This window comes from Prionailurus bengalensis, chromosome D1 (genome assembly GCF_016509475.1).
Source record: "Prionailurus bengalensis isolate Pbe53 chromosome D1, Fcat_Pben_1.1_paternal_pri, whole genome shotgun sequence".
NCBI lineage: Eukaryota > Metazoa > Chordata > Mammalia > Carnivora > Felidae > Prionailurus > Prionailurus bengalensis.
The window spans coordinates 56657276-56679336 of NC_057346.1; the positions used below are offsets into that span (position 1 = coordinate 56657276).

General features: G+C 48.3%; 1 protein-coding gene across 1 annotated transcript in view; it reads left to right on the forward strand.

Annotated features, from left to right (window-relative positions):
* Positions 1-22061, forward strand: part of MAP6 (microtubule associated protein 6) — a 76196-nt gene that overhangs the window by 39551 nt on the left and 14584 nt on the right. Inside the window, exons 2-3 of the mRNA XM_043580207.1 lie at positions 13496-13709; positions 15699-15895. Of these exons, the coding sequence (XP_043436142.1) occupies positions 13496-13709; positions 15699-15895 (411 nt within the window). The remainder of the gene's footprint in view (positions 1-13495; positions 13710-15698; positions 15896-22061) is intronic.

Below are 22061 nucleotides of genomic sequence, written 5' to 3' on the forward strand. Positions count from 1 at the left end.
TAATTTACATAACCTACAATTCACTCCTTTTAAGTGCACAGTTTGATGAGATTTAGTAAATGAATATAGCGATGCAAGCATCCTTGAAAGACAGCTTTAGAATGTTCCATCCCTTGTGTTCATTTACCATCAGCCCACTCTCCTACCTGAGGCCTAGACAGTCATGGATCTTCCTGTTTCTACAATGTGCCTCTTCTAGAAATTGTATAAAAATGGAATCATATACTATGTAGTGTCTTCTGTCTGACTTCTTTGATTTAGCCTGATGTTTTTGAGATTCATCCGATTTGGTTCATTCCTTTTTACTGCTGAGTAAATCCATTGTGTGGATCTACCCATTTTCTTTGTTCACTCATTAGTTCATGAAAATCTGGGTTATTTCCAGCTTTTTGGCTCCCATGAATAATGCTGTTACCAACATTGAGCTATAAGTTGTTTGTAGATGTATATTTTCATTTCTCTTTGGTATTTAGGAGTAGAATTGCTGGGTCATGTTGTAAGTGTATGGTTAGCTTAAAAGTAATTTTTCCCCAAAGTGGCTATTCTGTTTTACATTCCCATCAGCAATGTAGGAGAGATCAATTGCTCCACATTGTTGCCAACATTTAGCATTGTCAGTGTTCTTTATTTTAGCCATTTTCGTGCATATGTGGTGGTATCTTAGTGGGATTTTAATCTGTGCTTCCCTAATGACTAGTGGTGTTGACAACCTTTAGTAAAGTGTCTATTAATATTTTTCCCATTTTTAAATTGGATTGTTTGCTTTATCATTGAGTTTTAAGAGATGTTTATATATTCTGCATACAAATAGTTTATCAGACATATGTTTTGCAAATATTTTCTCTCGGACCATGGCTTGTCTTTACCTTGTCTGAATGGTATCTTTGGAAGAGTAAAAAGTTTGATTTTGATTAACCTAATTTTATCTTTTTTTTTTCTTTTATTGCTTTGGGGTTTTGTATCGTATCTAAGAAATCTTTGCTTACTCCAAGACCACAAAGATTTTCTTCTATTTCTTCTCTTAGAAGTTGCATGGTTTTAGGGTTTACATTTAGGTCTGTAGTCCAGTTCTAGTTAACTTTTTTGTGTATGGTGTAAGATAGTAATTGAGATTCATTTTCTTTTCACATGGGCATCCAATTTTCTCAGCACATTTGTTGGAAAGATTATCATTTTCCCTATTGAATTACCTTAACACATTTTTCAAAAATAAATAAACCACATATGTGAGCAGTGGTATGATGGTAAATGTTTCACTAACATTCTGGAAAAAAGGAGGAGCCTGATTTATAGCGTTGGTCAATTTCCTGATGTGACTCTTCACATGGCTGATTTCAAGCTACCAGTAGTATAATAATCAGCTGACCCAATTACTAAAAAATTTGACAATTAGTTCTGTGAACCAATATAAGCCAGTTTCAACACACTACTGTATGCAAAAATATGAATGATCTGTTTTGTTCTTAGATCTATGTGTCTGTCTTTATTCAGTCACGTATTGTTTACTGTAGCTTTTGAAATCAGGTAGTGTAAATCCTCAGACTGTTTCTCTTTCTCAAAATTGTGTTGGCAATTCTAGATCTCTTGTGCTTTCATATGACTTTTAAGATTAGCTTGTCATTGTCTACAAAAATTTCTGTTGAGATTTTGGTAAGGACTGCTTTGAATATATAGATCTGTTTCTAGAATTGCTACCTTAACAATATTGAATCTTCCAATTTATGGATATGGTATATGCCTTCCTTTAGGTCTTTAATTCCTCTTAGCAATGTTATGTAGTTTTCAGTTACAGGCATTGTGCTTCTTTTGTTGAACTTGTTCGTATTTTATTCTTTCTGAGGCTATTATGAATGGATTTTGATTTTTTTAAATATTTCTGATGTCTGTTACTAATCTAAACAAATAGAATTAATTTTTGTATATTGATTGAGTATCCAGCAACCTTGCCAAACTCACTAGTACTAGTTCTAGTACTTTTTGTAGATTCCTGGGGATTTTCTAAATCCAAGTTCGTATTGTATATAAATAATGACAGATTTACTTCTTCTTTCTAATCTCTATATAAATAATGACAGATGTACTTCTTTCTTCTTCTTGCTTTATTATATTGGCTGTGTACAATGTTGAATAGAAGTGACAGTAGTGGACATCCTTGCCTTGTTCCTGATCTTTAGAGGAAAGCATTCAGTCTTTCACTATTGAGTATGATGTTATTTATAGAGTTTTTGTAGATGCTATCTATTAGGTTGAGGAAGTTCTCTTCTCTTCCTACTTTGCTGAGCTTGTTCTTAATCATGAAAAAATGTTAGATTTTATCAAATGGTTTTTCTGTGTCTATTAAGATGATCATGTGGTTTCTGTCCTTTAGTCTATGAAAATGGTATATTACATTAACTGACTTGGGGGTATTAAACCAACCTTACATTCCTGGGATAACCTCACTTGTTCGTGGGGGGTTGTTTTAAATGTTTATTTATTTATTTTGGGGGGGGGGGGAAACACACAGTGGAGGAGGGGAAGAGAGAGAGGGAGAGAGTTTCCCAAGCAGGCTCCATGCTGACAGCCTCCATCCCATGAACCGTGAGATCATGACCTGAGCTTAGATCAAGTCAAATGCTTAACTGACTGAACCATCCAGGCACCCCTCATTCGTTCACGGAGTTTGCACATTTTTATATATTGCTGAATTTGATTTCCTGACTTTTTGTTAAGAGTTTCAATATTTGTATTTCATGAGGAATGTTGGCCTGTAGTTTTCTTGCAATGTCTTTGACTGGCTTGGTGTCAGAAAAATACCTGGTATTCCCCATCTTAAAATGAGTTGGGAAGTGTTCTCTTTTCTTCTCTTTTTTTCAAGAGATTGTTAGGATTGGTATTTACTTTTTCCTTAATGTTATATATAATTCACCAGTGAAACCATCTGGGGCTATATTTTCTTTGTGGAAAGATTTTAAATTACTAAGTCAGTTTCTTTACTTGATACATATTTATTCAGTTTTTCTATTTCTTTTTTAGTCAGTTTTGTAATTTGCATCTTTCTAAGAATTTGTCCATTTCATCTTCATTGTCAAATGTATTGACATGAAGTCGTTCCTAATATTCCCTTATAATTGAGCTACATTTTAAAGAGTAAATTAGCATGTGTCTCAAGTCATAAAGTGTTTTCTTCAGCATCAGCTCTATTTGTTGAAAAGATATTTACTAAGTACTTCCTCTGCACCAAACAAAAAATGAGGAAACTTAAATTTATTGAACACTTCACTAGATGTATCAAACATTGTCCCTGGCACTGTGCGGAGCTCATCTCATAGGAGTGTACTCCCGGAATTCTAGGTCTACCCGCAGAAGGAGACAGCACTCTCTCCCACCTTTCACAACACACTCTCAGTGTTTCCATTTCCTGTCTGAGGAACCATCTTTCTGCAATTAATGGACACAGATCTTGGGGGACCCAACTAACCAGAGGAATTCAGCCTTCCCTTTTCAACCTCAACTGGATAGCTCTGTGGTCTCGTCACACAACCACCCCAGAATTCCTATGACTAAAAAACTCAGATAATAATGGGGAATTGGGGGGCGGGCAGAGTGAGGAGGGAGTCATTGTGATTTTCCTATAAGCTCTCTTCTAGCTCTCCTTTTTTTTTCTGCCTGGGTGTATTTGAATGTGTACTTATTTTAACTACCACACTCCCTCCCTCTCATCCTCCACCTGCCGACTGTAGTTTTCTTATTTTGCACTCTTTTTCTTCCATGCAGTTTCTAGCATAGCGCCTAGTAAGTATGGCGATGTAAATCAATTCGTGTAGAAACGCATTGACTCCTAATTGAGCAGTTTTTATTTTTAGCTATCTGTCCTCGTAATTCTGTACATGTTATACACATGGGTTTTCTTTGTGTGAGACGCTATCTCCCAGGTGCACAGGGACTTTGAGCTGCGTGCAGCCTGTGACAGGACTCAGCGGTTACCTGCGGAATCTCCATTTGCCTAATGAGGGACCCCAAGCCCTGACACTCATCATTGCCAACAGTCTCATGTCGGATCTTTCCATGTAAGGGAAAGGATGGCTTCTTTTCCACTCATTCTCTATTCACATTAGACTAGCTTTAAGCTTTTCTTTACATCGAGACGTCTATTTGCATTTAAGTGAATGCTTTCTTCATTTTAAGAAACCATTCTATATGGGGTGCATGTGTTTGCTGGATATTAATGGATAAGAGGTGAGGTCCTAAATGATTAGAACATTGGCATTCTAAGATTCCCTTTTCTCCCTTTCACACAAAAGAAGCTGAAAGATACATGCAAGCGGATACACAGGCAAGGATCACAAAGCTCGTCTCTTGACCGGGTCATTTCTGCCAGGGAGAAACTATCTTCCATTTTCCTCTGAAAAGAGAGACAAGCTACTCCAGGCCCCCTGCAACCTTCTAGGCTCAGGTGTTCTTTTCTTTGTAATCTGTAGATCCTACTTCCTTGACCCAGCTCCTGACAATAGCTTGGCAACCGACAGCATTCACTGTCTCCATGAGATTTCATGAAAGAGCCTGCTTCCTTTCTTCGAGAACCCTTTAATATAACAAATGTAGGCACGATTTTTGAACAGAGACTTCATACGTTTCCATGACAACGTAAATTACCTGTGAGAATCTGTAGGAAGGTTTTAGTCCATCAAGGCTTAAAAGCACGGTTTTCTTTCTTCATAAAGCAGTCGAGGAATGTTGTTGAAAATTTTGTTGTCAGGAGGATGGGGAGAGAATTTTATTTCCCAAGAACCCAGATACATAATAAATCTGGGCCTTGTGGGCGCAGACGTGGAATTTATATTTGAGTGTAGCTGGCAGTAATCCATTATTCTAAATCCCTGCTTTTCTCAAGAAGTGCTTTGTACCAATTAACACATGTAGATATTCTCCTCAGCAGTCGAATTATTCCTTGTACAATTCTATTTCATCGTTTCTTATAAATGGTGGGCTTTTTCAAATCAGAAATGAAAGAGCAGCCCCTCTTCTCTTCTCTGGCAACACTTTCTCTCCAAGGCCAAACCCTGTCTCCATTCTCCTGATGCCCGCCCTCCTCCCTCTCCTGGGGCCTGGCTTCATCAATCACCCAGCTCCCCGCCCATCTTCAGTCTCCCCCCTATAATTGCCCTTTCAGTATCTCCCCTTGAATCACGGCAAGAAAATGTGCATACGTGGGACAAGTCCTTAAGAAGCGAACATCTGTGTACGACAGACAGTCGCTATTGGAGATTTAATTAATCAGGCATTCACTGAATGCGACTTTGTTCGAGTCTAATGCGAAATGCATTCAGAAACAGACCTGGCATCGGAAGCTGCCGCCCAAACTGTGCCCTCTCCTGGGACCGGAATGTTGACCGCAGTGGCCAGGAATACGACAATAGGGACAGACATTTGACTGTGTGATTATTTGTGTCTCCCCACCTGACCACCAGTTCAGTAGAGGCACTTGCTGCCTCTGCCTGTTCACGTTATGTTGCTAGCTCTGGGCCCGGAATGTAGAAGATACCCACTGATTTTTCTCGAACAAACAACTCTGTAATGAAAACCAAATACGTGGACTGTACGGTTATCCACCATGGGCTTGGCAGTTCTGATACACACGGACAGGGCCCCTCCAGTGAATACATTCACACTGAACCTCACATCGACCCTGTGAGGTAGGTCTTGTATCAGTCCTTTCCAAAGGAGCTCACTGCGGTTCAGAGCAGGTGAGGGCCTGGCCCAAGGATTAGAGCCAGGATCGAGCCTGGGTTTATCTCATTCCAGAGCCTGTGCCATCGCCAGTGAACCATTTTCTCTGTTCTGACCCGGGCTCTATGCTGCTTATCACCTTGTTAACCTCTCTGCCTGTACCTCCCTGAGACTTGAATGTGCTGTGCGCTCTGAGACATCACTTTCTCCTGAGGGCCTGTGTTTTCCCTTCTGGCCCCAAGGCAGGTGCAGCATTATCAGCTCCCTTGCAGCTGAGGCTTTGCTACCTTCTAGTGAAGGCTGCAGTATGGTCCCTCTCAGTTTCTTACAACCAGAGCATGACCTTTTGTTCACTCGGTGCCACAGTTCTGCTGGGAACTTGAACTTCCTGTGCTCCGCTCACACCGGTACCTTCTGCCTTGCCGAAATGAAGCGTGGGTGTTTTAAACCCCTGTTAATGAGAGGCAGAATTTCTAACAGGCGTCTGCATTAGGATCTATTGCTATGTAACAAATTACTCCAAAACTTAACACCTCAGGCCAACAAATGTTTATTATCTCCCACAGCTTTGGAGGGTCAGAAATCCAGGAATGGCTTAGCCGGTGGTCTTTCCCTATGTCATCTGATGTCATCCTTGCCTGAGGCTGAGGATCCACTTCTAAGGTGGTTCACTTGCATGGCTTTTAGCAGGAGGCCTCAGTTCCCAGCCACGCAGGCCTCTCCGTAAGGGTTGATTGAGTATCCTCAGGTCAGGGCAGCTTTCTGTCCTCAGTGTGAAGTTTCCACAAGCAAACAAGCCAGGGGCTGCAATGCCCGCAACGGTCTCAGAAGCTACATACCGACACTTCCACCATATTCTGTGTTGAAAGTGAGTCACTAAGTCCAATCACATTCAAGGGAAGGGGAATTAGGGACCCCTAAAGGAGGAGTGTCCAAGAATTTGTGGACATACGGTGAGAAGTGATATGGATGCCAGATGCCATGAAATGCTTGTGTAGCAACTTTGTGCCCTGTCTGTGGCCGGGGCAGCCTGGGGACTTCCTGTTTAGCCGTTCACACGGGTGAGTGAGGTGAAGGCTGCATTTCGAATCCCTGGCCCAGGCACAGTGAGCATTACACAGGTGCTAAACGACGGTCCTGATCCTTAATACCTGTACATTCTGGGTAGGAAGAAAGCCATCTACACAGGTAACCTCCTCTGAGAGCACGGTGAGTGCTACAGAGGGACGAAGGTTGGAGAAGAACAAGCTCGAAGCAATGGTGGGGCAGGTGAAGACCCCTAGAGGGGAGGTCACCCGAGCCTGGCATGGATGATCGTGTGATATTTCAGTAGCTGGAGGCATGGAGGGAAGAGCAGACTGGGGACGGGAACAGCATGGGCAAAACTTCAGTGGTGGGAAGGTGCAGTGTGTGTTTGGGGAAGGGCAGCATGATGTTCTCATTGGCAAAATCAGTGATAGTGCCTGCGACACGGGGCTGATGCTGCTACATCCGGTGATTTGTTTAAAGAGCTTTGCACAGCGCCTGGTGCCCAGAAAGTTCTCGCTAAATGATGACGTGAATGAGTGAAAAAGAGGAAGACATTAGGCTGGAAAAGTAACGTGGGGCCAAGTCACAGGGCCGTGCGTGTCGTCCTGAGGAATCACAGCACAAGGAGGCTAGAAGGGGCCTTATAGTTCGGACTATTTTTGGTCCCGTAGCAACTGGGATCTGTTGCATGTTAGTGGGAGAGTAGCATGCTCATGGCTGAGCTAGAGGAAGACCTCTCCCATGGCATGTGCCGGATGATTCAGAGTGGGGTGGGGGACCGAGACTCTGGTGCTGTGATCCTGATGCCGTGGTCCAGGGAGAGGAGGCACTGAGGGCTGAAGTGAGATGGTGTGTGGGGACTGGCTAGGAGGAGGTGAAGGTAGGGTATTTGTTGACTCCTTTAAAAACTTTGCCTGGTCAGCAAGCTGCTTTAGCAGTTGCTCTGAACGCAGGTATGCACCTGTTTAAAGGTCCTGTGGGAACAGCCTAGGAACATCCTGTCCACCAAGTCTCCATGAGATGGCTCACCTTGCACCTGCCTTTGCCATTCCTTGGTAGAAGGTTGGGGGCTGGCCCTGGTTTCTCTCCACAAATTTTCCCAGCACACAGGGGCCATCAGAGGAGTCCTTTAAACCCAAACTTGAACATACTGATTGGGCCTCCTTGTCTGTGTAGCTTACCCACTCACAGAGGGATGGACAGCATGGTCTCAAACCCTTCTCTGCCCCTGCAGGGATTGTGCAGGGGAGAAATCATGCATCAAGCTTCAAATGATCTGCTGGGAAGGGAACAGTGGGCCCTTGGCAATGCAGTTGGAAATCCTGTCCCCATGACTTCCCCACATCATGATCCAGGAGGAGCCATAGCATGAGGAACATCTCTGGGATGCCAGGGACAGTAGCCTGCAGATGTGGGACCCTCCCAGTATGCTCAGAGCCTGAGGCTGGGGCATCCAGACTGGCTGAAGGGCATTGCTGTCTTGTGATCGCTGCCTGAAGCTGAAGCTGCCATGAACTTGAAGGTGGGTTATACACCCACCCCAAGTGTGGGATGGTGGAAGGGGTGGGGGCTTTGAGTCAGACAGACTCACAGTTCAATAACTGCTTACTGGTTTGGCAAGTCTCTACACCTGTCTGTGCTCAGATTCCTCATATATAACATGGGACTAATAACGGTGACCTCATAGAGATATTAAAAGGGTAAAAGGAGGTTGGGTCCACAGAGGGTTCAAACTAAAAGAAGTAGGTGTCGGGCAAGTGTTAGCAAACTTTTCCTCCCCTTTCCTGCCCCCTGATTCTGAGGGGCTCCTTCCTTCCCCCAGCCCTTTACCACTATGGCAGCTTCACTCACCAGGGGCTCTGAGCTGCCTCCTGTCAATCTAGGGAGGATGGATTTTATGAAAGCTTAGGAGGCACCAAATGCTTGCTTTCGTAAGGGCAACTCTTCCCTACAAGGACTTAAGGATGTGGGGCGTGTGGGTTTTAGCAATAATAGAAGCCCCAAGTGTGAGCAGCTTTGTGAGTACCTGAAGTAGAATGGAACGCTTGGTTTCCTTTAATTCTCCAAATACATCCTGAGGGTATCGCTCTGTGCTGTGCGGGGCACCAGGGAAACACAGATAAACGCAGCCCTGTCCCTGATGAAGAGGGACTCCGCCCGGGTCAGGTGCTTGCGAGCACATACTCATTTCAGCATGATGGGCACTGGAACACGAGTACAGGCAGGACATTTTCCCGCCTCCCAGGAGCAAGTGTCTGCCCCGTCTGGACAGGGCGGGAAGGGTTCAGGAGAGGGGCCGTAAGCTGACCAGAAGTGAAATCAAATAATAGCCACTTCCATTAAATATTCACCCGATGCCAAGCCCTTAAATCCTGTGAAGGATGGGAGAACAATATGGAGCAGGGCTCTGAGTGGGAGCCCGAGTGAGAGAAGGGCCCTGGCGGGGCAGGGGGAGACAGATGCGGTCCTCCCTAGACAGATGGGGTCTGCCCCTAACCTGCAGTTGGACATAGGATAAGTTGAAGGACATCCCTTTGCAGCATGCAAATGAGGTTGGACTCAAAGGTAGGGTTCCATCGAGAATTTTCTGTTACATATCTTATTCCTCAAAAGAGGTAAAATAAACTCATGAAATCATTAAAATAACATGAAACGGCATAGGTAACCACAAAGTTGGACAATGTAGTAAAGTGTCCAGGAGCTGAGAGAGAGGAAACTTTGGGCTGAGAAATCCAGGAGGGGTCCTGGAAGAGGAGAGCCCAGAGCAGGGCCTTGACGAATAATTAATACAGGGGCAGTCTGAGAGGAGGGCATCAGCAATTTGGAGCGATAGGCTGCCTCACTCAGAAACGTTCGGCGGCTCCCCAGGCCTAGCTCAAGCATCTAAACATGACATTCCAGGCTCTGTAAGCCTGGCCACAGCTCCTACCGGCCCGGTCACCTTGACATCCTTCCGAGAACCTCACTCTTCACACCGAGCAGCTCACCTGCTCTCTGAACCTGCCACACAGACTCGGACTGCTGCCTGAATTCCTTTTGTCCGCTTCTCTGTCTACACCCTTCAGTGCCCCCTTCAGAATTAAGCATCCTTTTCCCTCTTTCCCTCTGTCCCATTTGCTTTGGGTCACACATGGACAGATCCTGACCTACTAAACCGTGGCTGTCTCAACCAGGGCTTACTCCTCCCTGTGGGCCACAGGCCACACCCATGCTGAATGAGTGAATGAATGAATGGACGGATGATCAAGCTGAAATCTGGCTGCACAGACAGGGGAGTCCATGGTTACAGGGGCCCGTAAACTTGTGGCAAGAGGCTCTGGACATGACTGACCTGAGAATGTGGCCCATTGTGCTCTGGGAGGGGCAGCTCAGGGCTGGAGGAGCTCGGGTGTGTCACATAAACTCTCCACGGCACTGCAGACATCAGGCCTGAGCCCACACGAGCACCTCCAGTGAGAACAGGCCAAACACCGTGCAGCTCTAGCCTGTTGCCCGAGTGCCGTTGGAAGGATGTGGCCTGTGGAAGCTGACTGACGTGGGCTCGCACTTCAACTCAGCTTATCTGCCAGCCGTTTGCTCTTATGCGAGCCACATAACCTCTCTGAGCCTTGGTTACCTTCTTTTGGTAGTATTAGAGATCTAAAACCACCTCCTCTCAAAGTTGTTGTAAGGGTTATAGAGAAAAATACCAAAACCAGACCAAAAGCACCCTCCAGCTTATGAAAGGTGACTAATGAATGGTAGCTAATTCTGTTTTCATGACATATGATTACTTATCCCACGTGGCTGGGGAAAGTTTTGTGGAGAGTTCAACGAAAGTTCTGAGTAACAGAATTTGGGCTTCAACCTAACAGTCGATCGTAATCACAGTAAACTTATCATAGGACTTACCAACACGGCCTCATGGGAAGATTAGTTATTTAAGGTCAAGGTTATTAGTTATTTAAGGTCAGGATACGTCCCACGAGGAACATATCCCATGGATAATGCTCGCAGTGAGACACTTGCCAGCCCCCAGGGGCCACTGCAGAGATACAGAAAGCTGCAGAGGCTGGCCTGGGAGAAGTGATCCGGAAACTGTTTTTAGGGCCAGCGTGTACCTATCGCAGTCCTAATTCTGGAAGCAGGCAGGGGCAAGAGTGGAGAACTCCGGGTTCTGCCATCATGTATTCAGGAACCGGGTTGTTACTTGTGAGCCTTGTATGAGGGGCTTCGGTGGTTCTTGAGTTCTGAAGGCTGGGAGGAAGGAGGGACAGCCTGGAGCCTTAGACAGGTCCTGGGTGGCCACGCCCCCCACTGTGACCCGGGGCCAGCTCTAGGCCGGTGTGGAGAGCCAGAATGGCTCAGAAGTCAGGTCATAGTAACTGCTTGAGCCAATGGAGGTGTAAAAGGGAGGAGGAGAGGACAGAAAAGGAGATAAAGCAGCCTTGATGCCGGACCACATGGGTGCCATTAACACATCAGGCGGGTCTCAACCTTCCAAGTCCCCTTCTCCTCCCACGTTCTCCGTCTCAGTGGGCAGCACTTGCCACCCACAGACCAAAATCCTGGAGTCTCCAGGTTCCTCTCTGACCCTGGCCTCCCACAGCTCAGCCACTCTCAAGTCCCGCCCATTTCCCTCTTGGCCCAGAGCCACTCTCTGTCCCCACTGCCACTGTCCTGGTTCAGGGCTCGGCTTTCCTCCTGGCTCACTGCACAGTCTCCCGCCTGGCCTCCCGACTCCCCTCTCCCCGTCTGTCTGCCATTCACGCTGCTGCCAAAGTTCTCTCTCCCCAGACTGATCTGGCCACATTCATCTTTGGCTTGGAGTCATTTGGCAATTTCTTGTTACAGTCCAGACCATCCCCTCAGCATGGCTGGCAGGACCTCAGGATCTGTCCAGCCTCTTGTGCTCTTCCCCACAAGCTTCAACTCAACCGCCCGAACTGCCTGCAGGTCCCCATCGAGGACCGTGTCTCAGCAGCCTCTTTGTGTACCCCTCGTTCTGCCCAGAACCCTGGCTGGCTCCCTGCCCTGTCTCTGATTCCGCTCCAGAACCAACATCCCCGACTCCCTCCCAGGCCGGCATAGGTGAAGCTCACCACTTCATGGCTGAGGTGAAGCTCAGCCACTTCATGGCTCTTTTCTTATTGTCCTGGAGTAACCTCACTCCCTCTGCCTCCCACATCTCGAGCCCAGAGCCTGTTCTTAACACAGTTTGGCCTCCACAGAGCTCAGCATCTTGTCAGACAGACCTTGGGCAGTCAGTAAATGTTTTGTGAATGAGTGAATGAATGAGAGAAGGAAATCGACCGATGAGGGAATGAAGGAGACAGTTTGGCAGAGGAGACAAGATGGTTTGGGTTGAGTTTGAGTTGGTGGGGCCTCCAGGTGGGGGTCCCAGCTGCAGTGGAAAGGCAAGTCTGAAGCTTGGGGGAGGGTCTCTTAAGCAACTCAGCTCACAAACGAGCCAATTCCCTTCAAGAGGTCCAATGACCAGCAAGTGGCTCAGTGTTCCCAAACCTGCTTTATGGACTCAGGGAGCCTCCGAGCTTGGAGGACATCATAAAGACATTGTCTGGTCTGAGTCTTTTCTTGACAAGTGAAGGAACTAAGGCTCAGAGAGGGGAGAAGCTGGCTCCGCCGCTCTTTAGAGGCGGTGCTAGGACCCATGTGTCTTCACCATAGTCTCAGCTCTTTCTGCCGTCCCCTGTGGCCTCCTGTTTGTGCTGCCCATCTCTGAGCCCCGAAGCAGGGCATTATCAGTGAGGGTGAGGAGGGAGCTGCAAGAACCTAACCACAGATATTCACACCCCAACCCTTCCTCTCCTACAACACAGCTTCTCACGGCCCCAGATGAGAACAGACCCAACAAATGTCACGCACTCAACAGACCAGAGGGACCCTGTGGCCTCCAACAGCAGCATGTGTTTTACCCTGTTTTTGGACATTGTCCCCAGCTAGTCTCCAGCCCTATAACAGATGAGAAATAACTGATTCGAATCCACAGGATCCTCACAGAAAAAGTAAGAAAATCGGTCCACGTCCACACTGACTCGGATGGTGGTCATCATAGGGTCAGGGCCAATAGCCATTCACACTGGAGCACGTGAAGACTCTCCCGCACACACACACCCCAACACGAGCCCTAACAGGGACATCCGAAGTATGTTCAGTGCATTGTTTATTTGTGATCTGCAAGCATTTAGACATTCTGTAAGTATTTTCATCCACAGTGATTAAGATTATTACATTTCTGGCAGTATAAGAAGTGAGCCCCCTGCTCTCAAGGGGAGGAATTATCCTTGAGGGTTCTGGCTAACAAAAGGTCTCCCTCATGACAAGGCAGGGAAGGGGACTGGCATGCGGCCTTGGCCACATTGTCTCATTTTCATGTTCTTGACCTCACACACAGCAGGCATTCAATCATATAGTTAAGCCCATGCGTGACTGAATGGATTGCGTGTTTTCAGACTCATTTTGGATATTGCAAAAACGGGGCCCAAAGATTACAACTGCCTATCCCCGGTCACACAGTGGTAGCTGGGAACCTGAGCTCCTTCTTCCCACAATGGCTATTCCCACAGCCCGCATTAACTTGACAGGGAGGAAAACACGCACTTGCCCGTGAGCAAAGGGTGACTTTAACCGCTCAGCCACACCTCCGTCTGCCCCACAGGCACTAATCGAGAGCTCGTGGTGTTTGCAGCCCCGGACGGGGAGCCCTGCTTCCCGGCAGATAATGTTTAATGTCACTTTTGCTTTCTTTGATTCACAGAAATGAATTCCGAGCATGGACGGACATCAAGCCTGTGAAACCAATAAAGGCCAAGCCCCAGTATAAGCCTCCAGATGACAAGATGGCTCATGAGACCAGCTACAGCGCCCAGTTCAAAGGGGAGGCCAATAAGCCAACGCCAGCCGACAATAAGGTGATTGATCGCAGAAGAATACGCAGCCTCTACAGTGAACCTTTCAAGGAACCCCCAAAGGTGAGACAGATCTTGTGGGGGAACCCCTCAGCACAACCTAGAACGGAGGGGCTCATTGCAGCAGAGCGTGAGGGCAGGGCTCCTGCAGACCCTGGCCCAGTCCCTAAGGGCTCCTGGAAAACCCCTCCTCTTCTCCGTAGCACACAGACACTAAGGAACCTTTGCTAAATTCAAAGGGAATGTTCAAAGGAACAGTGCCTAAAGTAAAACAGCTTGAAGACTGGCAGGTTTCCAGAGAACCAGCTTCGGCTTTTGAGAAGCACCCCGCTCCAAAAAAGTGGCCGAAAATCCCACCTGAGCCCTAAAGCCCTCCCTGTCTTAAAAATCCCTTCAGGGGCTTTTGCCCCCAAAGAGCTGGCCATTAGAGGTATCTCTCCTGGCTTCCTCCCCGCCCTGCCCCCGCCACATCCTCCACTCCAGTCCCTGGACGCTTCCTCATTCCTCTTCATCCTTTTCCTCCGTAAACACTATCCAGCGCCAGTTCTTAGTCAAGGCACACCTGTCACATCAGCTGCAAGATGTTCCGGGTAGTTTGTTACTATAATAAACAGTTGGCAAGTGATTTACAGTTCTAAGTGACTTGCAGTGGATTCAGGGGTTTCCGTGTAATAACACGACTTTGCCTTATTTGCATCCAGTGCACACCCCTGAGGGGGAGAGCCAAGTTGGAGACACAGCTGGAAGCAGGAATCCGATTTGCCAGAGCTGGTTCTGTGCTATCAAGCCACGTGGAATCGTGCAAATACCTGCTCCCCTATCTATAATAGCAGGACAAGTGTGAGATCCTTTCCTCCGCTTTTGTCTGAAAGTCTCGCACTGAAACAGAGTTTCCTATGTGGCCCAGGACTGATTTGTAGGTAAAGTAGCTGATCAACCCAGTCTGCCTGGACTCCTCCAGCTGTAGCAGTGAAAGTTCCAGTTCCATGAAGGCCCTCAGTCCCAGGCAAACCAGGATGGTTGGTTACGTTCTGTGCAGGTTCCGTGGACCTCACTGAGGAAATCCCAGTGAACCCCAACATCACCTCTGTCCATCATCCATAGATGACATGGGGCCCAGGACGCAGGGCTGGCTTTGCACCAAAGAAGACTCAAAGGGGAGGAAGGAGGGAAGATTGGGGCATAGGGAACCCAGAGGTGGAGGGCATATGGAGGGACCAGACAGAGCGGGCCCAGAGTTCTGGGGGCAAAAGAGGGCCAGGCCATCGCCCGGGAGTGGGGTCAGAGCTAGAGGAAGGGTTTCGGGGAGAGCGGATGGGCCGGAATGGCGGCTCTGGGGAGAATAGTCTGGGGAGCCGGCAGGAGAGGAAGAATGCTGTGCTGAAGGCCTCGCTGAGATGAGATGTGGTTTCTCCACATGAGCTGGCCGCCCTGGAGACAGAAGCAGAGGAGAGGCTGGCTTATGCCAGAATCTCTGCGTCTTCTATCAGCTAAGGTTCACTTCTTATTAATACCCGTCTACCATGGCTGGGCCACAGCCCTACTCCCCACCACCTCTGCAGTCTGGGCCTCCGGTGTTGGAGAGCCTCGCTCGTGGCAGAGAAGAGAGCATTGGGAAGCACGGGCTGCCCCTCCGGTTTCTGTCGGAGGTGACCCACATCACTTCTGCTCACATGTCATTGATGGAAACAAATCATAGGCCTGCCTGAGTTGAACAGGGTGACGAGGTATAATCTTCCCTTAGGGAGGGACGGCAGCAGATGTTGCAAAACAGTAACATCATCCACCACCAGGGTGGTTCAGTGGTGACAGCCACCATGCCGGAGAGCCACTGAGCATGTGGCCAAAGCCACTGACCAGCCGGTTTACGCGGGAGAAGCCAAATGACTTACCGCCACTGAAAATACCTTATGCCCTGCGCTCCCTCAACGCCCAGTGTTGTCGTTAGAGTTACTGTTTGGCTAATCGTGTCTTCTCTCTAACTTCTCTCTCTCGCTCCCTCCCCTTTTGTGTTTCTGTATTTGCGGTCTGTCTGTCTGTCTCTCCGAGCAGGTGGAAAAACCTAGCGTTCAGAGTTCCAAACCAAAAAAGACCTCAGCAAGCCATAAGCCCCCGCGGAAGGCCAAAGACAAGCAGGTGGTGTCGGGCCGGGCTTCCAAGAAAAAGAGCACAGAGGGTGCCAGTGCCGCCCAGCCTGATGACAAGGAGCAAAGTAAAGAGATGAACAATAAACTGGCTGAGGCTAAAGAGTAAATTTCACTGCACTTTCCTTTTATCCTTCTTTCCTTTTTTTTTTTTTTTTTTCCTTTTTTAACCAACCAACAAAAAAGGCCACAAAATTGATTAGAGGCTTCTCATCTGCCTTGGTCCCGAGTGTTCCGGGAGCTCTTTGGTTTGGTTTCTTTCAGTGGAGGGATGCCGTTTCAAAGACCTTGCGGCATGCCTCCTCTCCAAATCTAGACGGGCCGGGCTGAGTGCGGCGTGGGTGTCCGTGCCGCGGGGGGCCCCCGGAACACCAGGGACCCCGGGAAGCGCTGCTCACTGGTTGTGCCTCCCACGGCAAGTGAGAGCGCTCGCTGGTGAGGGGGGCAGGCAGGCCTTAGCATGCAGAGGCAGTTCCGAGTGCCTGGACGTCTTCTGGCCACACTTGGGAATGCCTGTAGGGTGTCCTCCCCCTGTTCTCCCCCAAGGCCCGTGTCAGCGATCGGTTCTGAACTTGAGGTGAATGTGTTCTTTCCCAAACTTCGGAGGGTTATCATGTGCTTTAGAAGCTCAACTTGGGCTTCAGCGATGGACAACGTTTGTGGCCAGATTTAAAAAGCAAAAAAACCTCGGCCTTAACGTCCGTACAATGAATCGTGTCTGTTAAGTTGAAGTAACTCTTTTCATAGAATTTTCTGTTAGAAACGCGCGACTCCATTTAGTTTCCTATCAGTGGGCTTTCCGTTGGATGCCAAGTAATAGATATGCCACTGATGACTCAGACCAGGCCAGGGTGAAAAGGTTAGGTGTTTTAGGTACGTTCTAGACATCACAGGAAGATGAAGAAGTTGAGAGGAGAGTATTCTCCCCCGTTTACCCTCAGCCTATCCAGTGTTACCAATTTTGCAGAGCAACTGGTTACAGATGACTGAGGAAGGAAGTTCAGGGTGTAGGGTAGTGTGTTTAGAACGTGGCTTCCTTGCTTCTGAGAAACACAAGGTTGGAAGTAGACGTAGTGACACGTGTGGTGATGTTCACTCTCCCTTCCCAAACCCGTGTTTGCTCTGTTCCTCGGAGAGGACAGAGGCTGCTGAGCTTCGGGTTAGAGGAAATTTCTGTGACTTAGCTGAAGATTAGGAGAGTTCCCTAGTAAGTGATTAGCAAGCATTTTAACCTCACTGATGAATGAAAGCAGCTCTCACCGTATCGTGTTTTGCGTGTCTGTGTGGCCAACGCCCCCCCAGTGGGGTGGCAAGTGGCACCTTAGTTGTGCTAGAGTTGTATCGTAGGCATTAGTCAGAGAGTTGTGTAAAGACCCCCAGCGCTCACGGGGGAACCCAAAATACCTACCGGAAAAATTGCATTCCCAAACCTTGCGACGTGTACATCGCTCGGTACGCTTTCTTTCTCCCGTCCTTGAAATCCTGACCGTCGCCGGCACCGCGACACGGCTGGGCCTTCGTCCGGTGCCCAGCCGCTGCTGTGTAAGGACGGCGGTGGCGGTGGAGAGCGGGGCCGCGCCAATCCCTTTCAGTCCGTGTGGTGTGGAGGAAGCGGGGCCTCCCCCAGTCCTCTCCGGTTCTGACCATTCAAGCAGCAGAGTCACTGTTTACCCCATCTTGTCGGGCACTTGGGCTGGCTGAGACGTCTTTCACGAATACGTCAAGTGTGTGCTGTGCGGGCCGCATTTGTTAAGAGAACAGGGTTCTTAGAAATGAAGCGCTCGGCCAGGCCCACCGTCACCTTCCTTTCTATCTCAGGGCGTGGAACTGAGATGTTTTGAAGAAGGTAGAGACCGTTAGCGAGTTTCAGTGTTCACGCATCACAGATTTGGATGCCTGTCTGGAAATGACCAGAGCAGATCTCAGTGTTGATTCTAGCTATCTGCTAGCTAATCTTAACATTAACCGGAGAGCTCTAGCAGCGTGATCGTAACTTGACCCAGAGAATTTTGCCAACGTGTGTTCGTTCGCTCAAGATCTGGCATTCGTCAGGCGTGTCGATGTTAGCCACAATTTGAATTTCTCCAGAGAACCGTCATATGTGTTTTACAGATCAAGTAAGTCAGACTTTACGATGCACAGAGGAACGTTCATTCCACGTTCTCGTCCTGAACGCCTGTGAGCCAGGCACCGTGTTAGGCACCCCGGCTACTCTACATAAATCTGTCTCCACAGCAGCACAACCATATGATGTGATCTCGGTGCCTGATGCGAGTTTCTTTGCCCAAATTGTAGCTTCCCACCCACTTTGCAGCCCCAGGGACTGAATTTCCTACCCTGCCCCACCTACGGCTTTAGATGCAACCTGTATCGTGTCTTTTCAACCCTTCCGCCCCACCCCCACCCCCACACCCCCCCACCCCCGCCCCCGCCGCTGTCTTTTTAACTCCTGCGATTGAGAAAACCCTGTTTGTAGTTCACTTTGACTCTTGAATGTGTCCCTTCACGGCCAGAAACTTCCTTTGATTTCTACTGTTTACAAATAAAACTCAGCCAATCTCATTCTGTATCCCAAACATACTGGTTGAAACTGACACTGGTTTCACAAACAGTATTTTGGTTTTGCCTTTCTGAAGATGACCAAGCTTCCGATGCCTGGCTGTCCACTTTTGTATATCTCCCTGCCGATTCCCCAACTCCCCTGGCAAGAGAGCAAGGCCCGAAGCATTCCCACTGCCTGCTTTGCTTGCCTGCAAAAACAATGCCTAAGGCTGTGCGCTGGCTCCTCCAAGTTTTTTCCTTATCTGCTGGTGCTTCCAACCTGTCCATTATACCTTTGCCTCTCCAAGGCAGACAGGAAGTGTCTAATTACGATTTTGTGGCCTGGGTTTTGTTGCATACCACAGATTGTCTATGTAACGTGTAACGCACACCTCTCTTGGTGCTATTCCATTCCTGCTGTTAGTAAGAAAATGACAAAAAATATTCATGTATAGCCAATTGATTGTGACGTGCTTGTGGTCTGTGCTTGCTCAGAAACAAACAAACAAACAAACGGTTTTTTTCCGATTATAAATAAATGCTAAAGACGAACACCACTTTCTTGATCTTATTTCCTTGGTAAGGCCCAGCTGAGTAGGTGAAGGAGCCAGCCTTTGCCATTTGAGCCACTCTCCACGAGGTGAGCTGTGCCCTGCAGTTGTTCTGGGGTTCTCCATAATGCAGCTTGACTCTTTTAGATTGCCTCTCAGATACTAATTGCAAGCAGTCAGAGCTAAGTGTTGGGAAAGGCGAAGATGGACCGAGAGACCCACTGGCCAACAAGGTAGTGTAACGTTTTGATCCCGTGTTGCTGGGGATTGAGTGAGCGCCTGCACCCAGCACTGCGTCGCCACACGGGGAGGCTGGGCCCCGATTCTCCACCCCCCTTCCCGTCCACCCGGAGGAGGACTGTCGGTTCTGGCTTTTTCTCCTCCCAAGAGATGGCAGGGACGCCTTCACTTAATCATTCCGTCTGGTCTGGTCGTTGTGAAGGTTCCACCCTCCGGGGGCTGGCTCACTGTGTGGGTTATGGGGCGACGGTCTTGTTTGTGCCTAACATGGGAGGGTGGAAACAGCCGTAAGAGAGATCCAAATAAGGTAACAACGGACCAGGTAGCTGATTGCTCCTGTGAAGGGCAAGTGTCTTAGTACCAGGGGTGGGGAATCAGAAGGCTTCGTGGGGGAGGGAACCTCGGAGAACGGGTGGGATGTGGGTGTGCAGGGCGCGTGGGGGTAGGCCCACAGGCAGGAGAGCATATCTGGGAGGGAACCTCAGAGTTAGGGCCAGGTTTAACCACTGGGATATCCTTCTGCTGCAGTGGGAGACAGAAGGTTATATACTTTTTGTGTGGGATCCCACTTCCTTTTACTAACGTATGTTGATTGAATACCTATCATGTGCCAGGCACTTTGCTGGGCACTAGGGAACCAGGATGACTGAGACCCCACCTCTGGTCACTGTGGGCCATGAAGGAGGAGCCCATTCTAGCTGGTTCCATGGATCAGGGAGAACTTCAGTGGATGAGCAGGTGATGACCAGGTGAACAGAGTCTGGGGTGGCCAAGGCATGCCAGACAGAAGGAGCTGCGAGAGCAAAAGTGTGGAGGGGTCCAATACCAGGTGAGCTCAGGGCCTGGGGGAGCAGTTCACTCAGGGAGGGTCAAGGCAAGGGCTGGAAAGTCATGGAAAGGCCTGGCGCCATGTGAGTGGGCGGTTACTAACTGGGATCTCCATTCCATACACCCAGACTGCACCCCCTGACCTTTGCATGCTCCCTGCCATCATGCTTCTTGCCCTTACCCCACATATGGGGGTAACAGCCACAGGTCCTCTCTTGCTTTAGGCTAGGAGCTCTAGGCTGGGACTTTTATTCTAATGCTGGTCCCCAATTTTGGGGTTTTGGGGAGGAGCCATGGTGGGGCTCGATCAAGGGTCATAGATATGAAAACCCACTATCTATTTGTTTTCCAGATGAACAGGAAACACCCCACCCACCTGCCTGCTTTTGTGTAAGGCAGAAAACGCAAAATTCTGTACAATGAATGAAACGTACATGAAAGTATATTATTCAGCTCTTTTTTGATCAGTTAATTGCCTTGACCAAAACCAGGGATTGAGAGAGGTAGAAAGAAAGACAGGCGTAAAACAAAGAGGTAGAAATAGAGGCCAAGAGGGAAAAAGACCCACAGAGAAACACATATGTGGCGACACCCATAGTAAGCGGAGAAAAGTTGAGGTGTACTCAGAATCAGACAGAGGTCATGAATCAGGCAACTGAGGAGGCAGCGGGGTGGAGAGCCTTGCTGGCTTCATCTGTGTGACCAGAGGTCTGGCCTCCACCAGACCCTCGGCCTGTGGTTCCCTGCATGCTCCCCGATGCCGCCCAAAGCCCAGGAGGCAAATCTATAACCTATAACTAGTGTCGCTTCCCCCAAACAGCTAACAAACAGAATTAAAACCAGCCTGCTAGTTTTAAAATAGGTCATTGCTGCTAAATTAGTTATAAGTGTATTTTAATTCTTCCTTGCAGTTTGTGAGTTCTTAGTGAAACCCATCCCTCATTTTTTTGTGGGTTTTTTGTTTTCACTAGGGTTTAAAATTTATAACCTGCTTCTCATAGATTAGGGCAGTGTTAAGTCTCACTTCACCAAGGTATGAACTCCCTTAATGTGGCATCGTGGTTTCAAGGTCCTTTTACTGCTAAAATGTCTTAGAGCGGTTTACCTTCTCAGGACCACAGGTATAAAAGCTTTCTTGCAGCGTGTAGCCTGTGGACCATCTACTGGTAAGGCAGGACCCTACCCCAGCTCCACCTGAGGCCACCGAGACAGGAAAGGCAGCTGTTTCAAAACAATGGCACGAAACCTTTCTTAGACTCCACTCTTGCCGAAGCAGACACAGAGCCCGAAGCTGCTTCATCCCGCTGGCCTCTGAGGCACTGATCCTCATGACACCCAGACCATCTAGAATGCCTATAACAGAATCCGCATCACCGCATACCTTATCGTGTGAGCCGGTTGACGCTGGCCGTGACTTGGGCCTCTACAAGTCAGTGCCAGCTGTACAACCCCGTGTCACTCCCTGAGCGCTCTTGGCCTTGCTGTCCGCCTCTGAAAATGGGGACACTGACACCCACCTCAGGGGAGAGGAGCCAGGGTGAAATGACACGATGGCCATAGGGAACCCCCAATAGACACTAACTACAGGTCATTTCAGGCCCTCCCCCTTCCTTTTACAGTGCTTGATGGTCTGTGTTCACTAGCTTCCTGATAGAGAGTTAGCTTTAGGTCATCTCAGACAATGCGTGAGGTCGATTGAGGCAAACACTGATTAAGAAAAATGCTTTTAAAGAGTTCTGGCTGTCGAATCACCTGGAGTCCACAGACCTAAACAATAATATCTTAACAATTTGTATGTATTGTCTGCCCACAAAGCATTTCTTTCTGTGCCGTTCTGTCGACCGCTCCTAATCAGGAGCAAGTGTCTGTGCCAGGTAACAGAGAAGGAGGCTCAGAGAGGAGGGGGTGCCTGGATGGAGCCCGGGGCTTCTGCCCCGCAGCCTGCACTGCGTCTCTCCTTCCCCTGAGGGAGGCTGGGGCTGGCCCGAAGTGAATCAGGCTTCAGTCATCAAGCTGGATTCTTTTAAATTTTTTTTAATATTTATTTTTATTTCTGAGACAGAGAGAGACAGATCGTGAAAGGGGAGGGTCAGAGAGAGAGGGAGACACAG